General features: G+C 39.8%; 1 protein-coding gene across 1 annotated transcript in view; it reads right to left on the reverse strand.

The window, feature by feature from the left end:
- The window catches only part of snd1 (staphylococcal nuclease and tudor domain containing 1), a 952,477-nt gene that overhangs the window by 653,539 nt on the left and 273,176 nt on the right, over positions 1–25,762 (reverse strand). Inside the window, exon 14 of the mRNA XM_063072967.1 lies at positions 3,918–3,990. Coding sequence (XP_062929037.1) covers positions 3,918–3,990 — 73 coding nt within the window. The remainder of the gene's footprint in view (positions 1–3,917; positions 3,991–25,762) is intronic.

Genomic DNA, 25,762 nt, shown 5'->3' on the forward strand with positions numbered 1-25,762 from the left:
AAGTCCAGGTGACCAAAATCCATAACTTTCCAATAGTTATATTAATCAAGGACTAAACTCATGGAATGGAGAGAAATTTGTTTTGCTTCAATCTTAGGCAATGTGTCAATAAAGCAAAACACCGCCACCTTTAAACAAAGATCATAGGGAATTAATCTAGTTGAACAGCATGAATGTCCCACCACCAGTACAGCTGGAAACAGATCAAATTAAACCTCTGACTCTTTCACAGATTTGAGATGAAGTGTTGAACACCATGAGCAGGCTACACGTTTTGAGGTGCTGTGGAATGACATACAGATCTGGAACATCCTGGATGTATTCAAGCAGGCATTGAAAGAAATGGAGACAATAGTCAGACAAGCAAAAGATCTGAAACATCACTAAGAGTATTAACACCATAGGTACCAAGTCTTGGACATTTTTGCGAATGGAATTAATAAAGCAGTGATGCCTATCGTAGCATGTATGCCAACTTAAAGTGTATGATTGCCAGAAGTACGATAAGGAGGGGCACTTTGCTGGAAAGCAAAATCAAAACCAAATCATATTGAAAATAACAATAGAGGGTAAAATACACATGAACTAACTGCATCTGACTAGATAGATCATATCTAATTTTCAAACTGTCAGAGACTTTTCTCATGGACACTGAAAAACTCAACACTGGCATTACAATATTAGTTGCGTGCAAACAGGAATTTAAATGACACTGGTCAGATTGCACAATAAAACTCAAGGAGTCAACCACATCCTCACAGTTGCACTGCCAAAAGATTAAGATGATCAGGGCGTGTGAAGTAGAAGTGAGAAATGTAGAAAGATAAGCAAAATTGTCCTAGATTAAAGATCAAATTTAAATGACTGAAAGTGACTACCTAAACTTAAAGAATGATATGCGTTAGGTCAAGAGCACAGAGCCTGATTTAGTTGTATATAACAAGCACCCAGGTATCTCTCATGATGAACTAGGAAGCAGTCAAGAGCCAAGATTCACCTGAAGGTGAACACTACATCTGGATTGTTCAGAACTACAATTTGAAGAAAGAATACCTCGAAGTACTGGAGGTATTAAAAGGAAAAAGGCATTGAACTAGCTTGCATAATGAGCAAAAAAGTTTCAAAATGTAATTCAATAAATGATTTGAACATAATGTTTGCGGATGACATAAAAATTGGCCATTGTGATTAGCAAGAAAGTCATCAAAGGATACCAGCAGAGATGTACAGAAGAATTGTGGAGTGCATGTCTATAGCTTTCTGAAATTAACAACACAAGTGGATAGGTTGACAGTTAAAGCATAAGGCATGATTGCCTTTATCAGTCAAGACAATGAGTATAGAAGTCAGGAAGTCATACAACTTTATAGAACTTTGGTTAGGAAATATTTGGAATATTGTGCAGAGTTTTAATTGTCTGGGATGTGGAGGTTTGGATGGATGTTACCTGCATTGGAGAGTATGAGCTGTAAAGAGAGGTTAGAAAAACTTCGATTATATTCTCTGGAGCATGAGAGGCTGATAGGAGTATATGAAATTATGAATAGTCAGAGTCGTTAATCCCCAGGGTGAAAATGGAAAATACTAAAGGGTAGAATTTCAAGGTCAGAGTGAATATTTAAAAGAAAGTTTTGAGATAGGTAGAAATACATGTGACAAATCAATAAAGCTAATTTTTAGTCTTGCTTTAACCATAGAGAGTGATAGAGGCAGGGGTTTAGTTAGACTTGCATCATGTTCGAGGCAGCACATCCTACGTTGTACATATATCAATTCATTAAGATGGCATCTTTGGAATGTGTGGAGATTATTGGATATCAACAGAATCAAAGATTGACACTGTTACTGATGTTTGCTTAACTAGGATAGATCTTCACAACCTTTGAAAAGTCGAATGCTTTCGAGCAGAGGTCTGGAATATTTAATGATTAATACGCACCAAAGACTACCCTAATAGAACAGATGTTCACTTGCAAAGGCATCAGCTCCACACATTTTCTACAAGATAATGAATGGACAGTTTGATCCATAATCTGCAAAATGTTGTTAGTTAACAAGATGACATTTTAGCGTGTGGAAAGGTAGCAGAGACAAGGAGAATCTAAATGTACTTTGACAAATTGAGCAGGAACATAACTGAGGAAAGACAAGCATGTGTTCGCTATGTCAGAAGCAGTCTACTTGGTTATGAAACAGATGCCAAAAATCTCATCAGTTAAGGACAAGGTTATATCAGCGTTGGGTGGATCGAACTCAAACAACTTGACATAATTGAAGGCCTACCAAAACTTAATAATAAAACGGTTAAAACTACCAAGCAAGTTGTTCAATCACAAGACAGTTGACAGAAATAACTGTAGTTCATATTATTTATGATCTGGAAAGTTGTTGCTACTGCCCTATGAGATGTATCACTTTGTGTATTAATGTCACATGCCATAAGAGACTAAAGGCAAGCAATGAATTTGTTTCATTTATTAGTTATAGATGGAGTGACAAAGTTCAATGGTCAGAACTTTATACAATTTTCAAGGATCACAAGACCCTGCAGGTATTTTTGTTGAATTTGGTGGGGGCGGGGGGAATCTCCAACTGCCTTAGCTGAAACAGAGATGGGCATTCACCCTGGTTCCTCTACAGCATAAGCGTAGCCAGTACAAGTAAACACTGATCAGGTAGGCTCGGCCATTTTGATAGAGCATTAAACAACCTTAGTCTTGATAATAGTGCATTACTATCACAGTAATAGTGTGCAACTATCATTCCAAATCTGCAACTGAAGAAGCTCCAATAGATCAGGAGCTGGGTCACATTCTTCAGAGTACACAATCTCAGATAAATTCTTGATACCATGATATTGGCAAGGCTGGAATAGTAACATTTCTGGGCAACAATAATTCAAGCCAAACGTAGATCAGAAATTCTTAGTACTTGTGTGACATATTAGTGCAATCAAGGTGTCCATTAACCCAAGGAGCAGATCATAGCCACCAATAGGGTTGTCAACTGTCCCGTATTAGCCGGGACATCCCATATATTGGGCTAAATACGGGCTTGTCCCGCATTTCCCCCGCTAAGGTAGAGCATTCCTATGAAACCTTTTGTGCCGAAATGGCGTAAACCGAAGAAGCAATTACCACTAATTTATATGGGAAAAATTTTTGAGCATTCCCAGACCCAAAAACAACCTACCAAATCATACCAAGTAACACATAAAACATAAAATAACACTAACATATAGTAAAAGTAGGAATGATATGATAACTACACAGCCTATATAAAGTAGAAATAATGTATGCACAGTGTAGTTTCACTGAACAGAATCGCCAAAACCGATTTGTAGCAAAAAAAATCGGCACGTACACGCATGAGCACACAGGTGCCTGTGCAAGGCTTCATGGTCATGGTAGTCTTTCTCAGGGTAAACACAAGTGTCCTGTATTTGCCTGCTACTTTGTCCCTTATTTGTGAGTGAGAAAGTTGACAACCCTAGCCACCAATGTACATAAAATAACCATATAGCTAATTTAGTCTATGCTTGCTCCTAGAAACTTCTTGGTCCTTGAACCAACTGCTAAAAGGTATATTCTGTTTAAACACCTTGATATCTCTATTAAACCTCCTTTTTATCTAAGGGGGACTAAACAGCATACACTACATAACTTTATGGTGAAGTTCTTCATTTCTGGAACCATTCCAATATATGAGAAAACAAGCAACATGCAATTATGAAGTTTAATATCCAATGTGCCCACGACCAAAACCACAGCTGAGAGAGTGTGCTCAGTGATATGCACCAACATTGTCACATCATTTCCCCCAGTCAGCTATCATTAGCTTGAAAGATTTTGCAACAGTAAAATTTAATTTTTATCACATTAAAAAGACTTACCTGTGCAACAACATGTACAACTTACCCCAGAGATATCAGCAACACGATGGATTGGCACCTCCTTCTTACTGTGCAGTCCTTTTGCATTCTTAATGGCCCTAAGATAACAGAAGCAAAAGAATGGATTTAAATCTCAAACATATCCCTTTGCCCATTCCATCCCTTGCCATTCTGTATAATTTGAGCAAAGTTTGATCTAAAATATTAACTCTGCATCTGTCTGATCGCTGCCTAAACCGGCTTCTGATTTTAATACATTTAGATTTTACTTTCAAAATCAGCATTAAACTTACCAAAAGCAAAGTCTGCTCCCACATAACAAAAGGATACAAACACTCAAAGGAAAGATCGGTGACCCACCTTTGTGAAATCTACACTTTATTATTTTTGTGGGTGCCACGGATAATTCCAATACAGAAACAAAATATCCCATTCCCAGAAGTACAAGTCAAATTCCCATAAGGGGCTGCCTCGGTAATGTAGTAGTTAGTGTGACACAATTACAGCTTAGAGTATTGGAGTACGGAGTTCAATTCTGACATCATCTACAAGGAGTCTATATGTCCTCCCCATGGATTATGCGGTTTTTCTCTGGGTGCTCCAGTTCCTCCTCACAGTCCAAAGACGGACCAGTCCGTAGGTTAGCTGGTCATTGTAAACTGTCCTATAATTAGGCTGGGGTTAAATCAGGGGTTGACGGGCGGCGTGGTTCGAAGGGCCTGAAGGCCCTATTCCACGTTGTATCTCAATAAATAAATATATATATATTTACATTCAACAAGTTTAAGACCTTTGGTGATAATTTTATGATAAAAAACATTAATTAAAAAGATCACCATCTGATTAGGAACTAATCTGGTTTACTGGTGGTGCATGCCCTCACAGTAGAACAAAAACGAACATTCAAGCAAAATCCTGGATTAATGTTACAGCTTTAGGGTAGCAAAACATCTTAAGGCACTTCTGAACAACAAGCAAAATTTGACATCAGTAATATTATGCAAGCAACCAAAACCTTGGTAAAAGGAAAGTGCTAAAAGTAGTATCTCAAAGTAATAATGAGGTACAATGTAAAGATTTGTAAAGGAAATACCTTAGCATGGAATACAGCTGCCAATTAAATAGAGAAAGCAATTTAGGGTTTTATAATGCACACAGGGGTTACAGCATCAGAGACCATGATCAATCCAACAATGGCTTCTCTTCCATGTCAACACCTGCTACACTGAGACCCTAGTTAATTCAGGCTGTTTTGTTCACATGCCTGCAGCAGATACCTGAAAAAGATGCTCTATTCTTTGCCATGGGAGAAGATTACAAGCAACAAGAGGAAACATTAAAGGATGTGTGCAAAGCTTCCTTGAAATGCAACATGCATATCCCGGCAACATCTGGCTCAGGACCACTGAAAGGGGAGGATGATGCTTTGGCTTCAAGAAACTTAAGACAATGTATCATGAGCACACAGAAGTCGCATCATGTCACCTCAGACTATACACTCACCCACTCCTTCAGTGACCTCCTTCTGTAACTGTGGAAGTGCCTGTTGTTGCTACCATCGCCTGGTTAGCCATTTCAGGACCAAATCACAGAACTTACATAATCAAAGCGGAAACAAAGTACCCTCCATCATGAGGGATAATAGATGGATTTTGCACTCCTAGTTGCCATCTAGAGCAAAACTAGAATGTGTGAACACGGATGGTTGCTGGTAGTGGGAAATGATATCACAGGCGCGTCTGAAATATTACATAAGGGTCACTACTTCCAGCTACTTGTTCTTTTACAAAAAGTAAACTGTAATATAAAATTGAAATTAAATAAATACAATCTTTGCATGAGAGATGAGACCAATTTAACTAAATGACAGTTATTCATATACACCAAACTATAATTGGATGTATATTAAATAGATGTTATTAGCACAGTATTCACTATATATTAGGAAACTGCTGAGGATAAAGTCTGGAGGTTTGCCTTTGAAAACACTGAGCTCTAAAAGCAGCTACTTTAACTCACAGCAAGCAACAATTTCAGACAGGCAATTTATAAAAAGATTTCACTCCATCTAAAATTATATTGGAAGCACCAAAAAGCTTTCCTATGACGTTAGATGTCCAGAGCAAATGAGTCTTCAAATGTGGGTTCAAATTACTACTATCTTCAAAAGTAAGTTACTTACTTTCAAGTCAAATTTGAATGAAAAGGAGAAAAAATGCAGGTCTCAACAGGACTGAGGCATAGATACATGTTACTCAATCTACATGCATACTACGCAAGTCTTTTACATAGTGTTCTTCAGATCTGCCAAGCTCCAATAAATTGTACAAGAGTTCTGCAATGTTGCTGGTTTTTCTTTATTTCCATCAGGTCTAAACTTATGAACAGCAGCATAAAATTTACATTTGTCCATATCTTTTTGTGCAATATCACCACAGTTCCACCAAGATAAGAAATATGTACTGAAGCTGTCATTTTAATTCAAATCTGATCCAGTTTATCACTTTCCAAAGCTTTAACCATTAATTTGCCCAGGATTCCAATTCTGAAAAAAAAGGAGAGAATGCCTTGGTACATTCCTGGTCTCCTGCATATCATTAATAATCGTGTAATTGTTAACCCTTAATATCTACTCCATTTCACAGCCAATATACATTTAACTAACAGATTTAAAAAGAGATTCCATTCATTTGTGGCTATAAACATAAATTGAAAGTTTGTTTAAATGGCATAAATAAATAGAGCCATGCTTCAAACATTTTAGTTTAAGTAGAATTTTTACTGATTCATCTTAGAAACTTAATGATTACTATCATACAGTAACATTCCAAAACATGAAAACAGCTGCAATATATATTAATTCAGTATACAATTACAATATGTATATAAGACTATAAAATAAATATGGTACAATTCAGTATTACCAAGAAAGATTGAAAAAGCAAAGCATGATGTTCAAGAATGATGCAAATTGAAGAAAAAGTGTCAAATCAGGACATTGATTGCACCCTGCAGGCAGAACCTAGGTACAATATAAGCAGGAGGTGGCGGCAAACAGTAATGGAGCAAGTCATGGGCATTAATCAATTCAACCAGCAGCATGCTCAGGATGGTTGTCAATAAAAGGTGGAGATAAGGATAAAATGTTGATTAATGAGTGGAGAACAGCGGAAAATAAAACATCAATGTCAAACTACAATACATGATTTAAAAAAAGAACAGCATGCAGTAGACAAAACTAAATCTCACAACCAAATGATCACATCACTCACTGCTTTGCTGTCCTGCCAAATCTAGCCACAAATGGTGGTGGACAATAAATTAGTAAAAGGGTTGAGGTAGCACCAAAAACATTCCCCACTCTCTACCATGGCAGAGCTTGGCATGAGACAAGTACAAGGCATTCTCAGCCAAAATCAGAGTGCATGATTAATCCTGGCTGAGATCTCTGTCATCAGAGACCAGTCTTCAGATATTCAATTAATTCCACACCATATCAAGAAACAGTCGAGAGCACTGATAGGACAAGGATCATATGACCACACATTAAACATTTGCCCTCCACACATAATAATGGTACCGTGCTTTCTAGATCAGTTGCAGAAGTGAGCAGGAAAAAATGACAGATGGAGTTTAATCTCAGCAATGTGGGGCACTGACTTTGGGAGTCAAAAGTATAGGAAAAGACATACAGTTAATGGCAGGACCCCAAATTACACTGATGTACAGAAGGACCTTGGGGTCTAACTCTAGGGCTCTCTGAAAGTGGCCACAGAAGTGGATAGTGTGGTAAAGGCAGCATATGGCACACTTGCCTTCATTAGTTGAGGCACTGAGTTCAAGAGTCATGAAGTTCTGTTACAGCTCCATAAAACTCTGGTTAGGCCACATTTGGGGTATTGCATTGTCACACCATTACAGGAAGTAGGTGAGCCCATGGAGATTGCACAGAAGAGGTTGACCAGACAGCTCTCTGGATTGGGAAACATGTGCTATAAGAGGCTGGACAAAGTAGGACTGTTCGATCTACAGTGGCTCAAGCTACAAGGAGACAAGAGAAGAGTATAAAATTACAACAGGCATAAAATATACAGCTGGTACTTTTTTCCCCTCAGGGTCAAAATGCCTAATACCAGAAACCATGTGTTACAGGCAACTAAGGGGAAAGATCGAAGAAGATATGGAGGGCAAGTGATTGATTTTATTTACACAGAGTAGTGGGTGTCAGGAATGCATTTTCAAAGGTGGTGGTGAAAGCATAAGTTTTCAAAAGGCTCTTAGATAGGCACATGAATATCCAGAGAATGGAGGGATATGGACTAAGTGCAGGCAGAAGGGGTTAGGTATCATTGTTAATTAGTGGACTGAAGAATCTGTTCCTGTGCTGTTTTATTGCATGTACCCAGACGTGCTGCTACAGTTGCAATAATAGCCTTTATTATTGTTCGCTGTGTCCCGTGTGCAGATAGCAAGAGAAATTGTTTTCAAGTAGGTATGGTTCAGTCTACTCTCTTATCAGAGTCAAAGTAGTGGAAGGTGCCATTGACAGTGCTGTCCAGCAGCACTTACTTCCCAGTTCCCTGATCACTGCTGCTCTCCCTGAACCTATTTGGAATTTTGACACGACTATTTGCTCCAGATCTGATCTCATCCTTGGTCCAAACATAAACCTAGTGTTGAATTTATAAGGTATTATTTGACAAAGTTTGGCATCAGACAGTCTGATTAAAATGAGGCCAGCAGACACCAAAGAAAACAGTATTTGGATCGTACCATGCAAAATGGAAGGTGGTTTTGGTTTTTGGAGCTCATTCATCTCAACTCCGGGGCATCACTATCAGAATTTTTGGGCAATGAATATAGCTGAACCAAGTATTTTATCAATGGCCTTATTATTAGGCTAATGTTCACTGATATCTGCAGTCCAAATGCATTTGCAACTCCTCAGCAAATACAGAGATCAGGAAGGCTCTGCAAAGGGTAGTCAATACTGGCATAGACCACCTGCATATATACAGAGAGGAGCAGGAAACGGGCCAATAACATCAAAAGGGATCCCACCCTTCTCATGAACTGTCTGCCTTACTCCCATCCTGGAAGAGGCTATGTAGCATCCACGCTAGGACCACCAGACTTCCCCAAATAATAAAGACTGATCAACACTTCCATCCACTAACCCACCCCTCTACACCTCCAACCACCACTACTTGATTGTTTCCTGTCAGTCACCGTATGTACAGACACACCTGCGCCTAGCATTACTTTATGGACATAAAATCAACATATACAAGCTATTTTGCATATTATATTACAGCCAGCCCTCCGTATCCGCGGATTCTATGAACCGTGGATCGGGATCAAGAAAAAAAAATGGAAGTTCTCTCTCCAGCACTCATTTGAGCATTCTTTGCCTCGTGTCTCGTTCATTCGCTACTTGTGTTGTGAGCGAGAGGAAGGACTTTAAGGCTAGTAAGGGATGGTTGGCTAGCTATGTAAAGTGCTACAGCCTCAAGAACTTAAAGATCACGGGAGAATTGGCATCAGCTGATGCCGAGGCAGCATCAGCGTTCCCAGAAGAGCTACGATGGTTGCATCTGTATTGAGCATATACAGACTTTGTTTTCTTCTCATTATTCCCTAAATAGAGTATAACAACTATTTACATTGTATTAGGCATTATAAGTAATCTAGAGATGATTTAAAGTATATGGGAGGATGTGCGTAGGTCATATGCAAATACTATGCCATTTTATATGCGGAACTTGATCATCCACGGAATTATGTACCCGCAGGGGGTCCCGGAACCAAACCCCCGCAGATACGGAGGGCTGACTGCAATTGTTTTCAAAATTATGTTATCTTATTGTGTATTTTGTGCTACATCAGAACAAGAGTAAAAATTCATTCATTCTCCTTTTCACTTGTGTACTGGAAATAACATTAAACAATCTCAAATCTACAAGGCACAAGTGGAATTATTTTCACTTTTGCTTTGAATGTAGCTCCAAAGGCTCTGCAGAAGCACAGATCAGCACAGCTCATGTGCCAAAGCATTCAATCCTTCCACTACGGATTACAAAATCTACAATCTACAAAATGTACTAAATGTATTGATTTTGATAACTGACAGTATCTCACAAACTCATTATCTGTAAAACAAAGTTGCAACAGGTAGCTGGCACATGGGAACATCACCACTTGAAGCTCTGCTCTAAGCTGCAGATCCAAACTAATTTAGAAATACATTGCTATTCTATGGAATAGATAATGGAACTCCACACAAACAGCATTATTGTAAAACATTCAAAAAAGCTACTGTTCCAGAGCTATCTCATCACCTCACCAAAGGGTAGATAAAAATAATCAAATAAAATGTCTGACCTGAGAACTAACTTATCACTGGCAGGCAACTGGCATGTGATTTCAAAAGATGGGACTTTATACATGAGCACTCATCAGAAACTTATTCTCCCAATACTGAGACCCAGTAAATAACATTAGAAGTCACTATCAATATCACAGCACTGATAAAAGATTGAACATTTTTAATTTCTAAGTACATGAGTTATATTGAAAATATAAAATTGCTTTCTTCAATGACTTTTCCCATTTTTCAATCTGACCTAACTTGTCAGTGGCACATTGTATTTACTGAAAATGTCTCAGGCACTCAATCCTAAGTAATGCAATGTGATAGCTGCAGTCTTCATTTCCTTATTTGACCGATTTACTTAAATGGTGAATGTTGGAGATCAGCTGAGTAGAGAAAGTTTCAAATGAGAGGGTTTTGTCCGAAGTTGATAGACCACGGGTACTGCTGGAGAAGATCATGAAGATAAAAGTTGCTTATCGGAGAGATAACATCTTGTCAGACTTGCTATATGGAAAGGTGGAGGGAAAGAAAGGAAAAGGAAGGCAAAGAACAACGTGGCTGGCTAACATCAAGGATTGGACCAAGCTGGACTAGACTAGGGATGATGTGGACAAGTGTCGAGACAGAACGGCGTGGAAGTAAATTGTCCGCCAACTGGAAATTCCAGATGTGACCTAACGACGACTTAAATCATCAGATGTTTATTGAACTGAATCCACTTTAATCACAGTATGTCAAATAGAGGTAGTACATTCGATTAAGACAAATAAGGGATACAGAAGGGAAAACTAAATATTTTAGGAATACAAGGTAGAGGGCCATCTCTAAAGGAATCCAAGGATGGCCCCAGGCTGTCAATCTTCAAGCATGTAGGTAACACATGTGGACTGATCTACATTGCAATGCAGTCTTCCATATTGAACCATATTAATAATCAAACTTAAAGAATACTGACGTTTGCACCTAAATTAATTAGGAAAAAAAATCACAATTGATGCACATAACAAAAATTTCACCCAAGTCAGTCACAGAAACATCACTATGCATTTTTACACAGTTCATCTTTTGATACTGAGCCACCTGCCACAAAGTCCTTTAGAACTAAAAATGTTTCCACAAGGAATGTTTACAAAAACAGCCATCTGATAACTTCCAACAATCAATGGATATTTATAGCAGCATTGAGTTAGTTGTTCCAATTACAACATTGACAAGAGGGGAAATGAAAAGGGGCCTTTGAAAAGGAGGTCCCTATGTGTGTAACAGTATTCATCAACCTATCATTGGTTTAAAAAAAGTGATCTATGGTGAGCATTTGAGTGAGAACAAATACTTGGCTTGGTAACTCCTTTAATGATCGTTTCAACTTCTAACCTTCTTCTCATACATAGATAAATTACTTCCTGTGCTGGCCTGTTGATTACAAAGCAATTAATGGATTCTATGTAAAGCTTGAAGGCTGCACAGCTGGAATAGGTAGGATGGTTTTCGGATTGTTCATTGCATGGTTCTCTACCAGTATGACTCATCTTGAGGCTGAATAATTCCTGGAAGCATGTTCTGTCCTCGAAGTAACTTTCTATGAAAAGGCCAAATACGACTACGAGGTATGTAGCCAACTTGGTCTGCCCATTCCAGCTGGTTGAGAATGATCACAGCCTGGGAGAGGATAGTACAGCTTCCGAAGACCCCCACTATCCAGGCCATGCCTTCTTCTCACTACCATCATTGGGCAGGAGAGGAGACACAAAAGCTTTAGGTCCCACACTAGTAAGTTGAGGAAAGTTTATTACCTGACAACCATCAGGCTCATTTACCATTATTCTGAACTGATTTTATCACCTACAGACTCACTTTCAAGGATTCTACAAACTCATGTTCTCAGTATTTTTTATCTACAGTTTATCTTCTTTTGCACACTGGTTGTTTGTCAAATTTTGTTTATGTATAGATTATTTGTAAAATTTTATTATATTTCTTTCCTCCTGCAAAAGTCTACAAGAAAATGAATCACCAGGTATCATGCATGATAAAAAGTATATACATTGATAATAAATTTATTCTGAAAACTCTCTGGTGCTACAATCTTTTCTACAGTGAGCAGAACTGCACAATATTCCAAGTATAGCCCAACCAATTTTATTATTCAGTTCTAATATGATGCCTGAAATATTTTACTTAATAGCCCTGAAACAATAAAATTAAACATCTTCTCTATCCTATCATTTTTTCAAGGAGCTATGAACTTGCATTCTAAATCCCTCCGTAAATCAAAGCTTTTAAGATCCTTGCCATTTGCCATATACACCATCAGTATTAGATGACACAAAATGATTGTCCATCTCCCACCTCTCTGACAACTTTCCTAATATCTTTGTCCCTGTGTACTCTCAGGCAACCATCCACCAATTCTCATGTCATCAGCAAAAAAAGAATCAAAATCTGAATAACAAGTCCTTCAATAGGCCACTGGGTAGACTTCTAGGCAAAAAAAAACTTTCACTTCTAATCATAAACACAGTTTTGATTCCAATCTGTCAAAACATACTGGACCTCACCTTCTCGAACATTCTTGAACAAATACCATTTAGGACCCAATCCATGTACAACACATCTTCTGCCTTGCTTTCATCAACTTTCTCAATAACATCTCAAAAAATAACAATCTGATTTGTGAGGCAGGATTTCCTATGCAGAAAGCCATGCTGACCTCCCTTAAACCTTTGCTGTCTTTGCAAATGATCACAAATCTGATCCCGAAGATTTTTTTCCCATAGTTTCATTACAAGTTAAATAAAGTTCTCTAGCTGGTAGTTTTCCAGGTTGGGTTATCTGTACTGCCCTTCTTGAATATGTGAACAGTCTACCAATACCTCAACCTCACTTGCCAGAAAAGCCTGGGGCTTAACATTCATCCAGTGTTAAAAAGTACAGATATGCATATTTTACTCTTCCCAATAAAGTTAAAACATGGAACATCAATGGCAAAAGTAAAAGCAATAATGCTGCACCATTCACTGTGTAAGATGCTAGCAGTATGGTGAAAATTCCAGGTGTCAGGGGCATGAAGTGTGTGAAGTTACCGTAACTAGAGACAAGGTTCTTGGGAAACTGAAAGGTCTAAAGGTAGATAAATCACCAGATGGTGTACACCCCAGAGTTCTGAGAAAGGTGTCTGAAGAGATTGTACAGGCATAGAAATGATCTTTCAAGAATCACTTGATTCTGGATTGGTGCTGAAGACTGGAAAATTCCAAATGTTACTCCAGTCTTCAAGAAAGGAGAGAGGCAGAAGAAAGGAAACTATATGCCAGTTAGTCTGACCTCAGTGGTTGGGAACACATTGGAGTTGATTATTAAGAATGAGCCCAGGATTCTTGGAAGTACATAATAAAACAGGCTGTAGTCAGCATGGTTTCCTCAAGGGAAAGTCATGCCTGATAAATCTGTCCAAATTCTTTGAAAAAGTAACAAGCAAGATAGACAAAGGAGAATCAGATGATGTTGTGTACTTGGATTTACAGAAGGACTTTGACAAGGTGCCACACGAGACTGCTTAACAAGCTACGAGCCCATGGTATTACATGAAAAAAATCAAGCATGGATATAGTACTGGCTGATTGGCAGGGGGCAAAGAGTGGGAATAAAGGGAGCTTTTCTAACTGGCTGCTGGAGTCTGGGGGTGTTCCACATGGTCTGTGTTGGCTCTGATTCTTTTTACATTATATGTCCATGATTTGGATGATGGAATTGATGGCTTTGTTGCAAAGTTTGCAGACGATATGAAGATAGGTGAAGGGGCAGGTAGTTTTGAGGAAGAGAGACTACAGAAGGACTTGGATCAGGAGAGTTGGCAAAGAAATGGCAGGTGGAATACAGTGTTGGGAAGAGTATGGTCATGCACTTTGGTAGAAGAAATGAGAGGATTGACTATTTACTAAATAGAAATGAACTACCAAAAAAACAGTTGCAAAGGGCCTTTGGAGTCCTTGGAGCCCTAAAGGTTACTTTGCAGGTTGAATCTGTTGTGAGGAAGGCAAATGCAATGTTAGCATTCATGTCAAGAATGACAAGGATGTAATGCTGAAACTTTATAAAGCATTGGTAAGGCCTCACTTGGGAGTATTGTGAGCAGGTTTGGCCCTTCACCTTAGAAAGGATGTGCTGAAACTCGACAGGGTTCAAAGGAGGCTCACAAAACTGATTCCAGGATTGAATGGCTCGTTGTATGAAGAGCGTTTGATTGCTCTGGGCCTGTATTCACTGGAATTCGGAAGAGTCAGAATCAGGTTTATTATCACTGGCATGTGACATGAAATTTGTAAACAGCAGCAGTTCAATGCAATACATAACATAGAAGGAAAAACATCACAGTATACAGAAATTGAATAGATTAAAAATCATACAAAAACAGACACATTATATATTTTAAAAATGAGGTAGTGTCCAAGGGTTTAATGTCCATTTAGGAATCAGATGGCAGAGGGGAAGAAACTGTTCCTGAATCACTGAGTGTGTGCCTTCAGGCTTCTGTACCTCCTACCCGATGGTAACAGTGAGCAAAGGGCATGCCCTGGGTGCTGGAGGTCCTTAATAATGGACGCTGACTCATTCTAAGAATGAGGGGTGATCTTATTGAGACCTATCGAATAGTGAAAGGCCTTGATAGAGTGGATGTGGATTCTTTAGCCAGAGAGTGGTGGATCTGTGGAGTTCTTTGCCACAGGCAGCTGTGGAGGCCAAGGCTTTATGTACAGGGCATGAAGGGATACAGGGAGAAGGCACAAGATTAGGGCTGAGTGGAAAATTGAATCAGCCTTGATGAAATGGCAGAGCAGACTCAATGGTCCCAATGGCCTAATTTTGCTTCTGTACCTATGGTCTTATTATTATAGCTCAAAAACTCTGGTGCATCAAAACTGAATGACAGATAGCAGGCCAGATGAAGGAAAAGTGTTCCTGCTATGCCTTTCTCAAGAAAGGCAAACTGTAAGAAGATGATCCTCAAAATTAAGGCAAACGCAATGTTAACATTCATTTTGAGAAGATTAGAATATTAAAAACAATGGTATAACACTGAAACTCTAAGGCATGTGTCAGTCCACACATGGAGTACCAGGAAAAGTCTTGAGCCCCATATCTCAGGAAGACTGCGATAACATTGGAGAGGGGCCAGAGGATGCTTACAAGTATAATCCTGAGAATGCAAGGGTTAACAAATGAGGAGTGTTTGATGGTTCTGTGTCTGTACTGACTGGAGTTTACAAGGGAAATCTCATGGAAACTTACTGAATAATAAGAGGACTAGATAGAGGGCTGTGGAGAAGATTTTTCCAATAGCAATAGCAAAAGATGGGGCCAGGGGCACATCTTCAGAACATAAGGACATCCCTTTAGAACTGAGATAAAGAGGAATTTCTTGAGCCAGCTTGGCGAATCTGTGGAATTCATTACTACAGAAAGCTGTATAGGCCAAGTCGCTGGATATATTTAAAGAAGAAGTTGAAAGGTTCTTGATTAGTAGGTATCAAAGATTATGAGGAAAAGGCAGAAGAATGGTGTTGAGAGGGAAAAGAAATCAGCCATGACCGAATGGCAAAAAGGCCTAATTCTGCTCCTATTTCTTATGCTCTATAGTATTTGCTTTGTCATCAAGAATGAACGAAAGTGGAGCCCTCTGCATAGGAACAGCAAGTAGTTCAACATCTGTTAGTTCACTATCATAGAGCCAGAATGCCCATCACCCAAAAACAACAGATAATACACAAATTCTGTTCAACTTAATCAATTATTATTCTGAGTTGTAATGGGAAACAAGCCAATTCTCCTTAGTTCTTCAACACCAGAATTGAAAAGGACAGAAACTCTGGCAATGTGTAACTGGCAGAGAAGGAATAGTGATGACTAACTCCAATGGAGTTCTCCATCTGTTTCAATGCTTAGAACGTAATCTTTTCATAATCAACAGTTTTGGTAGAAAGCACAAGTAACAAAGCAATGTCCTCAATCCAAACAAAAGTACCCAGTAGACTACATGAGCACTGGAGCAAGACACTGCAAGGATGTCTGCATCAACCTTCTCACTGTAGGCACTGATGAATGCTGCATCAACCATCACCTAAATCTGCTTCACCTCCCTCGAATATTAAGGAAACAACAGTGCCTGTCAAGATTAGCCAGAGTAAAGCAAGAAGAATTGCTGGAAGAGAATGATCAAGATTTGAGTTTCAGCTGGTTTGTTTTCCCTCCAGTGGTGTAAATGAATGAATCTTTAACTGTACACAGTGAGCTACTAAAAACAACATAATAGACAAGACATTCTCAGTGTTATAAATCTAATTTATTCCGTATCTCTCAATGGAGCAACACAGCTCATCTTACTAAATGTTGACAAATTCGGAGCTAACCATCTTAGAAACTACTTTATGAAAAAAAATGTTTTTACATGGCTTTAACTTGTTGGAATACACTGGTACCAGTTAACGCTAGCCAACCTAGTGTTATTGCATTCCTAGTCCTCCAAGTCTGAGCAGGTATACAACACCTCCCATTGTTCAGAGAGAAAAAAAAATCATAATTAAGACTGTGTACATGGTAGAAATTCAGGTATGAAGCTGATACATGGTACGAATCAGCTCAAGGCATGGCATGGACAGGCTGACTGGCAGTTCACCAGGACCTATGGTCTCTTGCATCACTCCCTCTTGGACTTACAGAAATTCCTGATTCTCCTTCTTATGGCTCTTGCCAGGCCAGAGATTTTGTTGTGGTTATAAAACGTAGTGCCTGGCCACTGATCTTGTTATCATAGAGATTCTCCAAGAAAGAGGATACAAACGCTGGCGGCATACCATTAGTGCTGTCAAAAATTGCATTTTCATTTAATTTCAGTCTACTGGATATGAAGACATTTGAAGTGGTTTAGTGGGTGGAGGAATTGATCGGTATTACTGCTTGAGAAAAGTAACTCCTTTTGAGTCTGGTGGTCCTGGCATGGATGCCACGCAGCCCCCTTCCTGCTGGGAATGGGATAAATAGTCCATGAGCAAGGTATGTGGGATCCTTCATGATGTTATTAGCCCTTTTTCGGTTGACTGGTACTATTGATTTCTTAGGGAGTTTTGACTACCCATTGTAGAGCTTTCCTGTCCTTGTAGAAAGAAGGCAAGTTTCTCTGACCTAGGTAGTCACTCAGAATCAAAGTCACCTTGCATCCATTCTGGGTTTGTTATTCCTGAGGTATCTGCAAAGCCAATGTGATGCCTCCACAGATGAGATGGGCAGTGCCCATGGGGTGGGGAGATCAGCCGTTTGAAATAGCTTGAGCTTCTTTATATTTCTAATGAATGGGCTTTAAGTTCTGAATAAGTTGAAAAGATGGTTTTAAAAAAAAGTCTGATTTTCAGCTTATACTGAGTGAAATAGTTACACAAAATCACTGGAAAAATGAATGCACCTCAGAAATATTATATTCATTTCCGGGCATTACAATCAAAAATGGTTTCCAAATCTTAAAAGAGGTCTACAATACCAGAATGGCACCTTGATATACAGTACATTAAAAGAAAAAAATCCATCAGCCACTTCAATTTCCTAACAAGGTACCGTCCAAACAGGTTTTATGGAAATAAACTTAAAATAAGCTGGCATCCTGGGAATTCTGCACAAATGACAGGAAGTGATTTGGTGTGAAATACATTGCTATTCAGAAAGGTGAGAAATCTTGAGTGGACAGAACAAATAAAGAGGCATTTTGTCATTTCATACAGAAGTCTGTATCCTGCCACCCTCTAATATAATGTGTGAACAAAACTGTAACAGACCCATTCAAAATATTTATTCATGAAAATTATTATAAATAATAATAGCTATTTATACATCCACATGAAAACACTAATTCTTTGCAATTGACTCTGCAATTAACTTGAGCTAGAAGCAGCTATATGGAACAATGTGTCCAAAATCAATTTACAAAATTGCTTCTGTGAATTCATACTTAGATGTAACTTGAGTGGAAAGCAGCTGTGTACATACATCTACTGATGCTTCTGGACACATCTTTAGTGATGTTCCTGGAATCATCGGGTGTTTCAGGTCTTTCAACATCATACACCCTCCTCCAGGTGACCCAGCTGGGGCTGATCAGACCCCAAGCTTGTGTCCAGATGTCTAGCTACACCTGACTCCATGGCTCCCCTCTTTTGAGCCACAGCCATCTTGAGGTCCTCTCTGCCGCATCGGTGGTACTGCGGATGGCTCTCCTCTTCCTCTCTCCCTCGATGCCCAAATTGCTGAAGGCTCTAGCTAAGGAACGGGCTGCAAATCCCCTACAACCAACCTCCATTGGGAGACACCTCGCTTTCCATCCAGCCTTCTGACAGTGGCTAACCAATCCTGCGTACTTGGAGAGCTTCCTTTCAAAGGCCTCTTCCAAGGGATCTTCCCACGGGACTGTCAGCTCCAGCAGCAGCATTTGCTTAGCAGGCTCAGACACAAGGACAATGTCTGGTCACAGGGTGGTGGCTGTGATATGGTTGGGGAACCTCAGCTGCCATTCGAGGACCACCAACAGCTGCCAGTCCCTTGCAGAGGTCAGGATGCCTGCAGATGTTCTTTTGGCGGGTATTGGCTGCTCCCCAGCTCTGTCAAAGGCAATGGTCTTCTTGGAGGGTTGGGACAGAGTAACTCAGAAAACAAGCACTTTTCTCCCCCCACATAATCCTACCATGATTATATTTCAGGCAGATGTAGTAGCTGTGGAGAAATTGTGGGAACACAGACATGCACTTGTCCAACAAATAAAAGTATCCCAAACCTAGGAAGCTACGCAAGGCACAACAAAAACATGAATTTTATATGTAACAAAAATAAACCTCTTTGGGAAGCTAACACCACAATTTAAAAAAGCATCCAGAGATACACAGACCAAGAGAGAACATCTGGAAAACCTATGATAATATAGAGTAATACAGATTAATGAACCAAAATGGAGATATTCATATGAAGGTGCTTTACCAATTTACTACATCAATATTTTAGACACAGTGGATGTCAGAACAATAATGCAGAGGAATATTAAGGTTGCTTAAGGTTGTTATAGCTGAGGGGTGGTCTACCCTATTAAATGTTCCTAATGGTGTGCGCCTCAAATAGCCTCTGACTACCAAGCTCCTGACCTACTAAGCCCAGCAGAACCATTTCTACTGACAGGAGAAGGAGCAAAGTCGGGTTACTGGTGCCTTAAAACCAGTCTCTTCGGGCAGATGGGGCTAGTTAGCCATGGTTGGCAGCTGATCTAAGAGAAGGAAAACTCTGATCTCAAACCTCCGTTGCCTTGCAGCTATACCCACTCATGGGGAAGGCTTCGGGGGCACACTTAGAGGGAAAAATCTGAAACTGGAGTCCCTAAGGCAGTCTTACATTGATTTCAATGTTGACTGGCAACTCCTGCGAAGCTTCTGGTACCAAACTGTATCAGTCCCAGGCCTGCATATCTAGACAGCTAGGAAAGACAGAGCAAATAGGGTATAAAAGGCAAAACACACATTCCAGGCAGCATGAGACTCAACATGATCAATCTGTAATTAGTTGACAGCTAAGAGTAAGCATACCTCAGCAGAAAGACCTAATATAAAGAGGAACAGTACAAGAAGGGCTAGACCTAACCTTTTGGCCAACAAGTATCCATGTTAGTCAAAAACAGAACTATCCAACCTAATTCCACTTTCCAGCATTTGGTTGAGAACACAGCAAGTCATGGCTTTTACAGTAAACATGCAATACTTACTAAATATGAAAATGGTTTCTGCCTCTAACACCCTCTTGATCTTCCTAATCCCTGTCAGAAACCTTCCATCAATTATTTTATTTGTTTATTGGTTGGTTGTTTGATTGATTGATTGAGATGCAACACTTTGAGCTGCTCTGTCCAGCAACCCACGATTTAACCCGAACCCAATTATGGGAACAACTTACAATAACCAATTAACCCACTGAACATTACATCATTGGACTGTGGGAAGAAACCTAAGCACCCGGAGAAAAACCCATATATTCCACAGGGAGGACGTACAGGCTACTTATAGGTGCCTACAGCTACACTACCATGGCACCCCATAATAATGTATTTGAAATACTGTAGTTAAGGAGAGACCTACACCACTGCATCCACTGTTCTTTCATAAAATAGTACTTCTAAGCAGATGTGTGTAGACCTGGAACTGGAGCTCAGGACTGCTTGTATCCCTGGATCTTTGGTTGTTTAGACACATTTAGTCCCCAAATCTCCTGCAGAGCACTGGACAATAGAACCATTATGGTATAAATATATTGCTACTCATCAACATCAGTAGACATAGGACACTAGCATTCTGATCATCTAGATAAAATAATAAACAGGCCCAGATGAGTGCAGCTGGATCGAACCTAGAATATTTTAGTAGAACAGGCCAAGTGCATACTTTTGGATCTCAATAGGGGCTTGCATTGGGTACTCAAGCTCCAGCCTCAATGGAAGTGGGCAAAGTGAACAATAAGGGTATCTGCAACATTCTACTTCAACCTCATATCATTTGTCTTGGTTGCCACAGTTTAAAGTGAACTACATTATGTCATCAGTTGCTACTCTATTTAATGTGTTGTGGTTTCCCAGTCATGATTCAGTAGTCTTTCTGTTTGAACAGGAGAAATTGGTGTACCCTGCGAAAGTCAAGTCCGATATCCAATTTTCCTTTATGATAATGAAAGTGTTGACCATACCAGTTTATTGGCAGTTGAATAAACACATTATAAATAGAATGTTAGCTAGAACTTAAACCTAACCCTGACCCTTCATAGGAAGTCAGTCAATACCAAATGAAGGGCATGCCTTCTACCCCAGTTAAAAAATCATTCTCATTATTGTACGTCATACATCACCATCTTGATGTTAGTTTGTGTTAAGTCTGCAAAAATAAAATCATTGCTGCTAACCCAAAAATGTTTCAGGCTCAGTGATAATTCTTACAGATCCTCCAGTGCTCCAAATTCAGTATATTCAAGGCAGAAAATACTGACCACACACAATTTAAAATCACAATCTCCAAGTGAAGAAATTTCATTACATTTGAATTCCAAATAGATGATCCTAGATTATCCAGCCAGCAAGTAAAGAAACACTCCCCTCAATTTTGCCTCCTATCACAACACTAATTCTAAGAATTAATCTGGCAAACCAACATTTCATTGTCTTCAAACAAAACCTTTCTTAGATGCAAATCTCTTTACCAACTCTCTGCCTTCTATTGGTTAACCAATCCACTATCCATGCCAATACACTTCCTCCGACTCTATGCATCCATATCCATTTATAAGTCTCTTGTGTGGTGTACTGTCCGTTATTTTGTGGTACTGTCGACCCTCCTTATCCGCGAGTTTCACATGCGCGAATTCAACCAACTGCGAATCGAGAAAACCCAGAAGTGCTCTTCCAGCACTTGTTGTTTGAGCATGTACAGACTTTTTTTCTTGTCATTATTCCCTAAACAATACAGTATAACAACTATTTTACATAGCATTTACATTGTATTAGGTATTATAAGTAAATCTAGAGATGATTTAAAGTATACGGGAGGATGTGCGTAGGTTATCGTGGATCGGGATCGAAAAAAAACAGAAGTTCTCTTACTAAGTAAGTCGGAACAGGTACATCCAGTATTATTTAGCGTCAGTTAGTCAAACATTTGTCTGAGTATATAGTATATATTTTACCTTTCTATGCATATAAAACACTTAAGAAACGTATGTTTCAGCACTGAGTTCGATCCAGTGACAGACCGCTCCTGAGCACACTCTCCATCGTGCCAGGTTGATGTGCAGGATCAGAAACCCAAAACCCCAAAACCCAATAATTAAACCACTGCGTTGCTTAGTAATGATTGTAGCTTTCATCAGGGCAGGGTCTTTCTCACTTTATCCTTTAAAATTGTTCAGATCGTTGACCGACTGTAGCCTAACGCTTTTCCAATGACCGATGGCGTTTCACCTCTTTCCAACTGCTTTATTATTTCCACTTTAGTTTCTATCGTGATCGTGATTATTTTTGTGAACAGAAATAAGGTCTGTGGTTCCACTGGGTCCTAAGGTCCACCGCATAGAGACAGGTTGAATAAGGGACTTGAGCATCCACATTTTTTAGTATCCACGAGGGGTCCCGGAACCAATCCCTCACGGATAAGGAGGGCCGACTGTAACAAGGTAACAAATCACACAGCATCCACACAAACAGGGGCTTTTGGGGTGGGCTCGCACCTCAATCTCACACGTTTAGCAGGGCCTGTGGTTGTCTTCTCTAGACTTGCGCAGCGACAGAACCACAGTGTTTCAACATCTTTATAATAATTTGCTGTAATGGCATGTTCTCCACTCAGTACATATTACATTTCATGCACATCTGCATGTTATGTACATATGTTATTCTTGCTACAAAAAGGAAGAGCAGCAATAGATGACACTACGTTACAAGTACCAAGTGTCTGAATTGCTCGTATGAAAATTGCAGGAGGTAAAAAGTAAAAATAAATCAGAAATTACTTCTTTATATTTTTGATAGATGCGCAGTTGATGTGGCTTCATAATATGAGCTATTTTGTATGAACAACTGACCCACCCCTCCCCTACCGTAATATGAAGATTAAAAACACAAGAAGTACTGCAGATGCTAGAAATCCAAAGCAATACACCCAAAATGCTGGAGGAACTCAGCAGGTCAGGCAGCATTTATGGAAATGAATACACAGCCAACATTTCGGGCTGAGATGCTTCATCAGAGTGTGAAAACAAGGAGGAAGGCACTGGAATAAAAAGTGCGGGGAAGGAAAGAAGGCTAGCAGGAAGGTGATGGGTGAAGTCAGGTGGGTGAGAAAGATAAAGGGCTGGAGAAAGGGAATCTGACAGGAATGAGGAGTGGACCAGAGGAAAAAGGGAAGAAAGGAGGGGTGCCAGGGGAGGTGACAGACAGCTGAGAAGATGCAAGAGCCTAGAGTAGGGAATAGTAGAGACAGGAGATGGAGGGGAAAATATATTTAATGGAAGGAGAAAGCGATATTTATGCAATCAGGTTGGAGGCTACCCAGATGGAAGAAAAGGGTGGCTTCATTGTGGAACAAGAGGAGGTCGTGGACTGACATGTGAAAAAGGAATGGGAATTTGAATTGGCCACCAGGAAGCTCTGCTTTTGGCGGAGGTGCTCGACGAAACAGTCCCAAAGATTGACTAAAATGGTTATCAAATGCATAAATTTGAAGTCCTCAAATGCAATACTGGAATTCAAATTTATGACTCATCAATAATCCACCTTTAAGATGCTCCCACTTAAACTGACATGGTGTAGAATATCAGATTAGCTAAGCAATGAATGCAATGCAAATTGGCCAAGATACAACCACTGACCAAGTCAAACATGATACAGACATCCATTCAATTTGGAGGACATTGTGTTGAATTAAATTAGGATTATAATTCCACACATCAAAAAGCAAACACTACCCATGGTGAATATACAAGTAGGTGCACAATAATGTTAGCAACACAGGAGGTACTTCAGATCTATTTCATGGGCACTCAACTGAAATAATTTAACAATCACCCACTGATTTTGTACCATTGAGACCACAGTTCACTAACCTAGCCCACATCTGTTAAATGAATACCCCTGCTAACTGCATAACTTTCTTTGTTAAATGAGCTATGAAAGTGATATTAGCAAGGAAACACAAGAATTAAATAATCCATCTAAACTCTGCAAGAGGTGTCTCAGATGTGCAGTCCTGTTGAAGCATATTTGTAAATACCACATACTGGCAGGAGGGGGACATCACATCTCTAACTATTGTGATTAAAGATAGATTTTTCTGCTAAAAATGGATTTACACTCTGCGCTTTATACAAAGATAAAACCATAAGAGAAAGGAGCAGAAGTCGGCCATTCGGCCCATGGAGTCTGCTCCGCCATTTAATCATGAGCTGATCCATTCTCCCATTTAGTCCCACTCCCCCACCTTCTCACCATAACCTTTGATGCCGTGGCTACTCAGATACCTATCAATCTCTGCCTTAAATACACCCAATGACTTGGCCTCCATTGCTGCCCGTTCCAACAAATTCCACAGATTCACCACCCTCTGGCTAAAAAATTTTCTTCACATCTCTGTTCTGAATGGGCGCCCTTCAATCCTTAAGTCATGCCCAAAACTGCCCACAGTACTCCAAGTGAGGTCTCACCAGTGCCTTATAAAGCCACAACATCACATTCCTGCTCCTATATTCTATTCCTCTAGAAATGAATGCCAACATTGCATTCGCCTTCCTCACCACCGACTCAACCTGGAGGTTAACCTTAAGGGAATCCTGCAAGAGGACTCCCAAATCCCGATGCATCTCAGAATCAGTTTTATTATCACCAGCATGTGACGTGAAATTTGCTAACTTAGCAGCAGCAATTCAATGCAATACATAATATAGAAGAAAACCACAAACTAAAATAATAATAATAAATCAATTACAGCATACATATATCAAATCAATTTAAAAAAATGCAAAAAACAAAAATACTATATATTAAATGAAATGAGGTAGTGTCCAAGGGTTCAATGCCCATTTAGGAATCGGATAGTAGAGGGGAAGAAACTGTTCCTGAATCGCTGGGTGTGTGCCTTTCGGCTTCTGTACCCCTTTGTAATTTGTAGCTCACTTCCTGGCTACTGTTTGGAGGTCTGTATACAACTCCCATCAGGGTCTTTTTAACCTTGAAGTTTCTCACCTTTACCCACAGGGATTCTGCATCTTCTGATCCCAAGTTACTTCTTTCTAAGGACTTGATTTTATTTTTTCTATCAACATGGCCACCCCAACTCTTCTGCCTACCTGCCTATACAGGTTGGTTTTTCTCCCTGTCCCTCTAATATACCCCTTGCCTATCCTCTGAGTCCCCCCCCCCACCCCTGTCTTTCTTCCCGGACCTCCTGTCCCATGATCCTTTCATATCCCTTTTGCCTATCAGTTGTCCAGCTCTTGGCTCCATCCCTCCCCCTCCTGTCTTCTCCTATCATTTTGGATCTCCCCCTCCCCCTCTCAAATCTCTTACCAACTCTTCCTTCAGTTAGTCCTGACGAAGGGTCTCGGCCTGAAACGTCGACTGCACCTCTTCCTAGAGATGCTGCCTAGCCTGCTGCATTCACCAGCAACTTTTATGTACCTGCTCATTAAGCCACTGAGGTCACCTGCTGTCTGCTCTTCCTACCCCGGCTCACCCTCCTGTCACAGCTGTTTCTGTTTATTTCTGACTTAAGAACAGGTTGAGTTAAGATCAGTTCTCAGTATAGTTCTTCCTGTACGATATTTTCTCTGATCTGTTTTCAGCACATTAACATCATTTTTTATAGAAGACTACAACTGTACACTTTGCTCCAGATATGATCTCACTAATTCCCTCTATAACAGAAGCATAACCTCCCTGCCCC

Source organism: Mobula hypostoma, chromosome 20, assembly GCF_963921235.1.
Source record: "Mobula hypostoma chromosome 20, sMobHyp1.1, whole genome shotgun sequence".
Lineage (NCBI taxonomy): Eukaryota > Metazoa > Chordata > Chondrichthyes > Myliobatiformes > Myliobatidae > Mobula > Mobula hypostoma.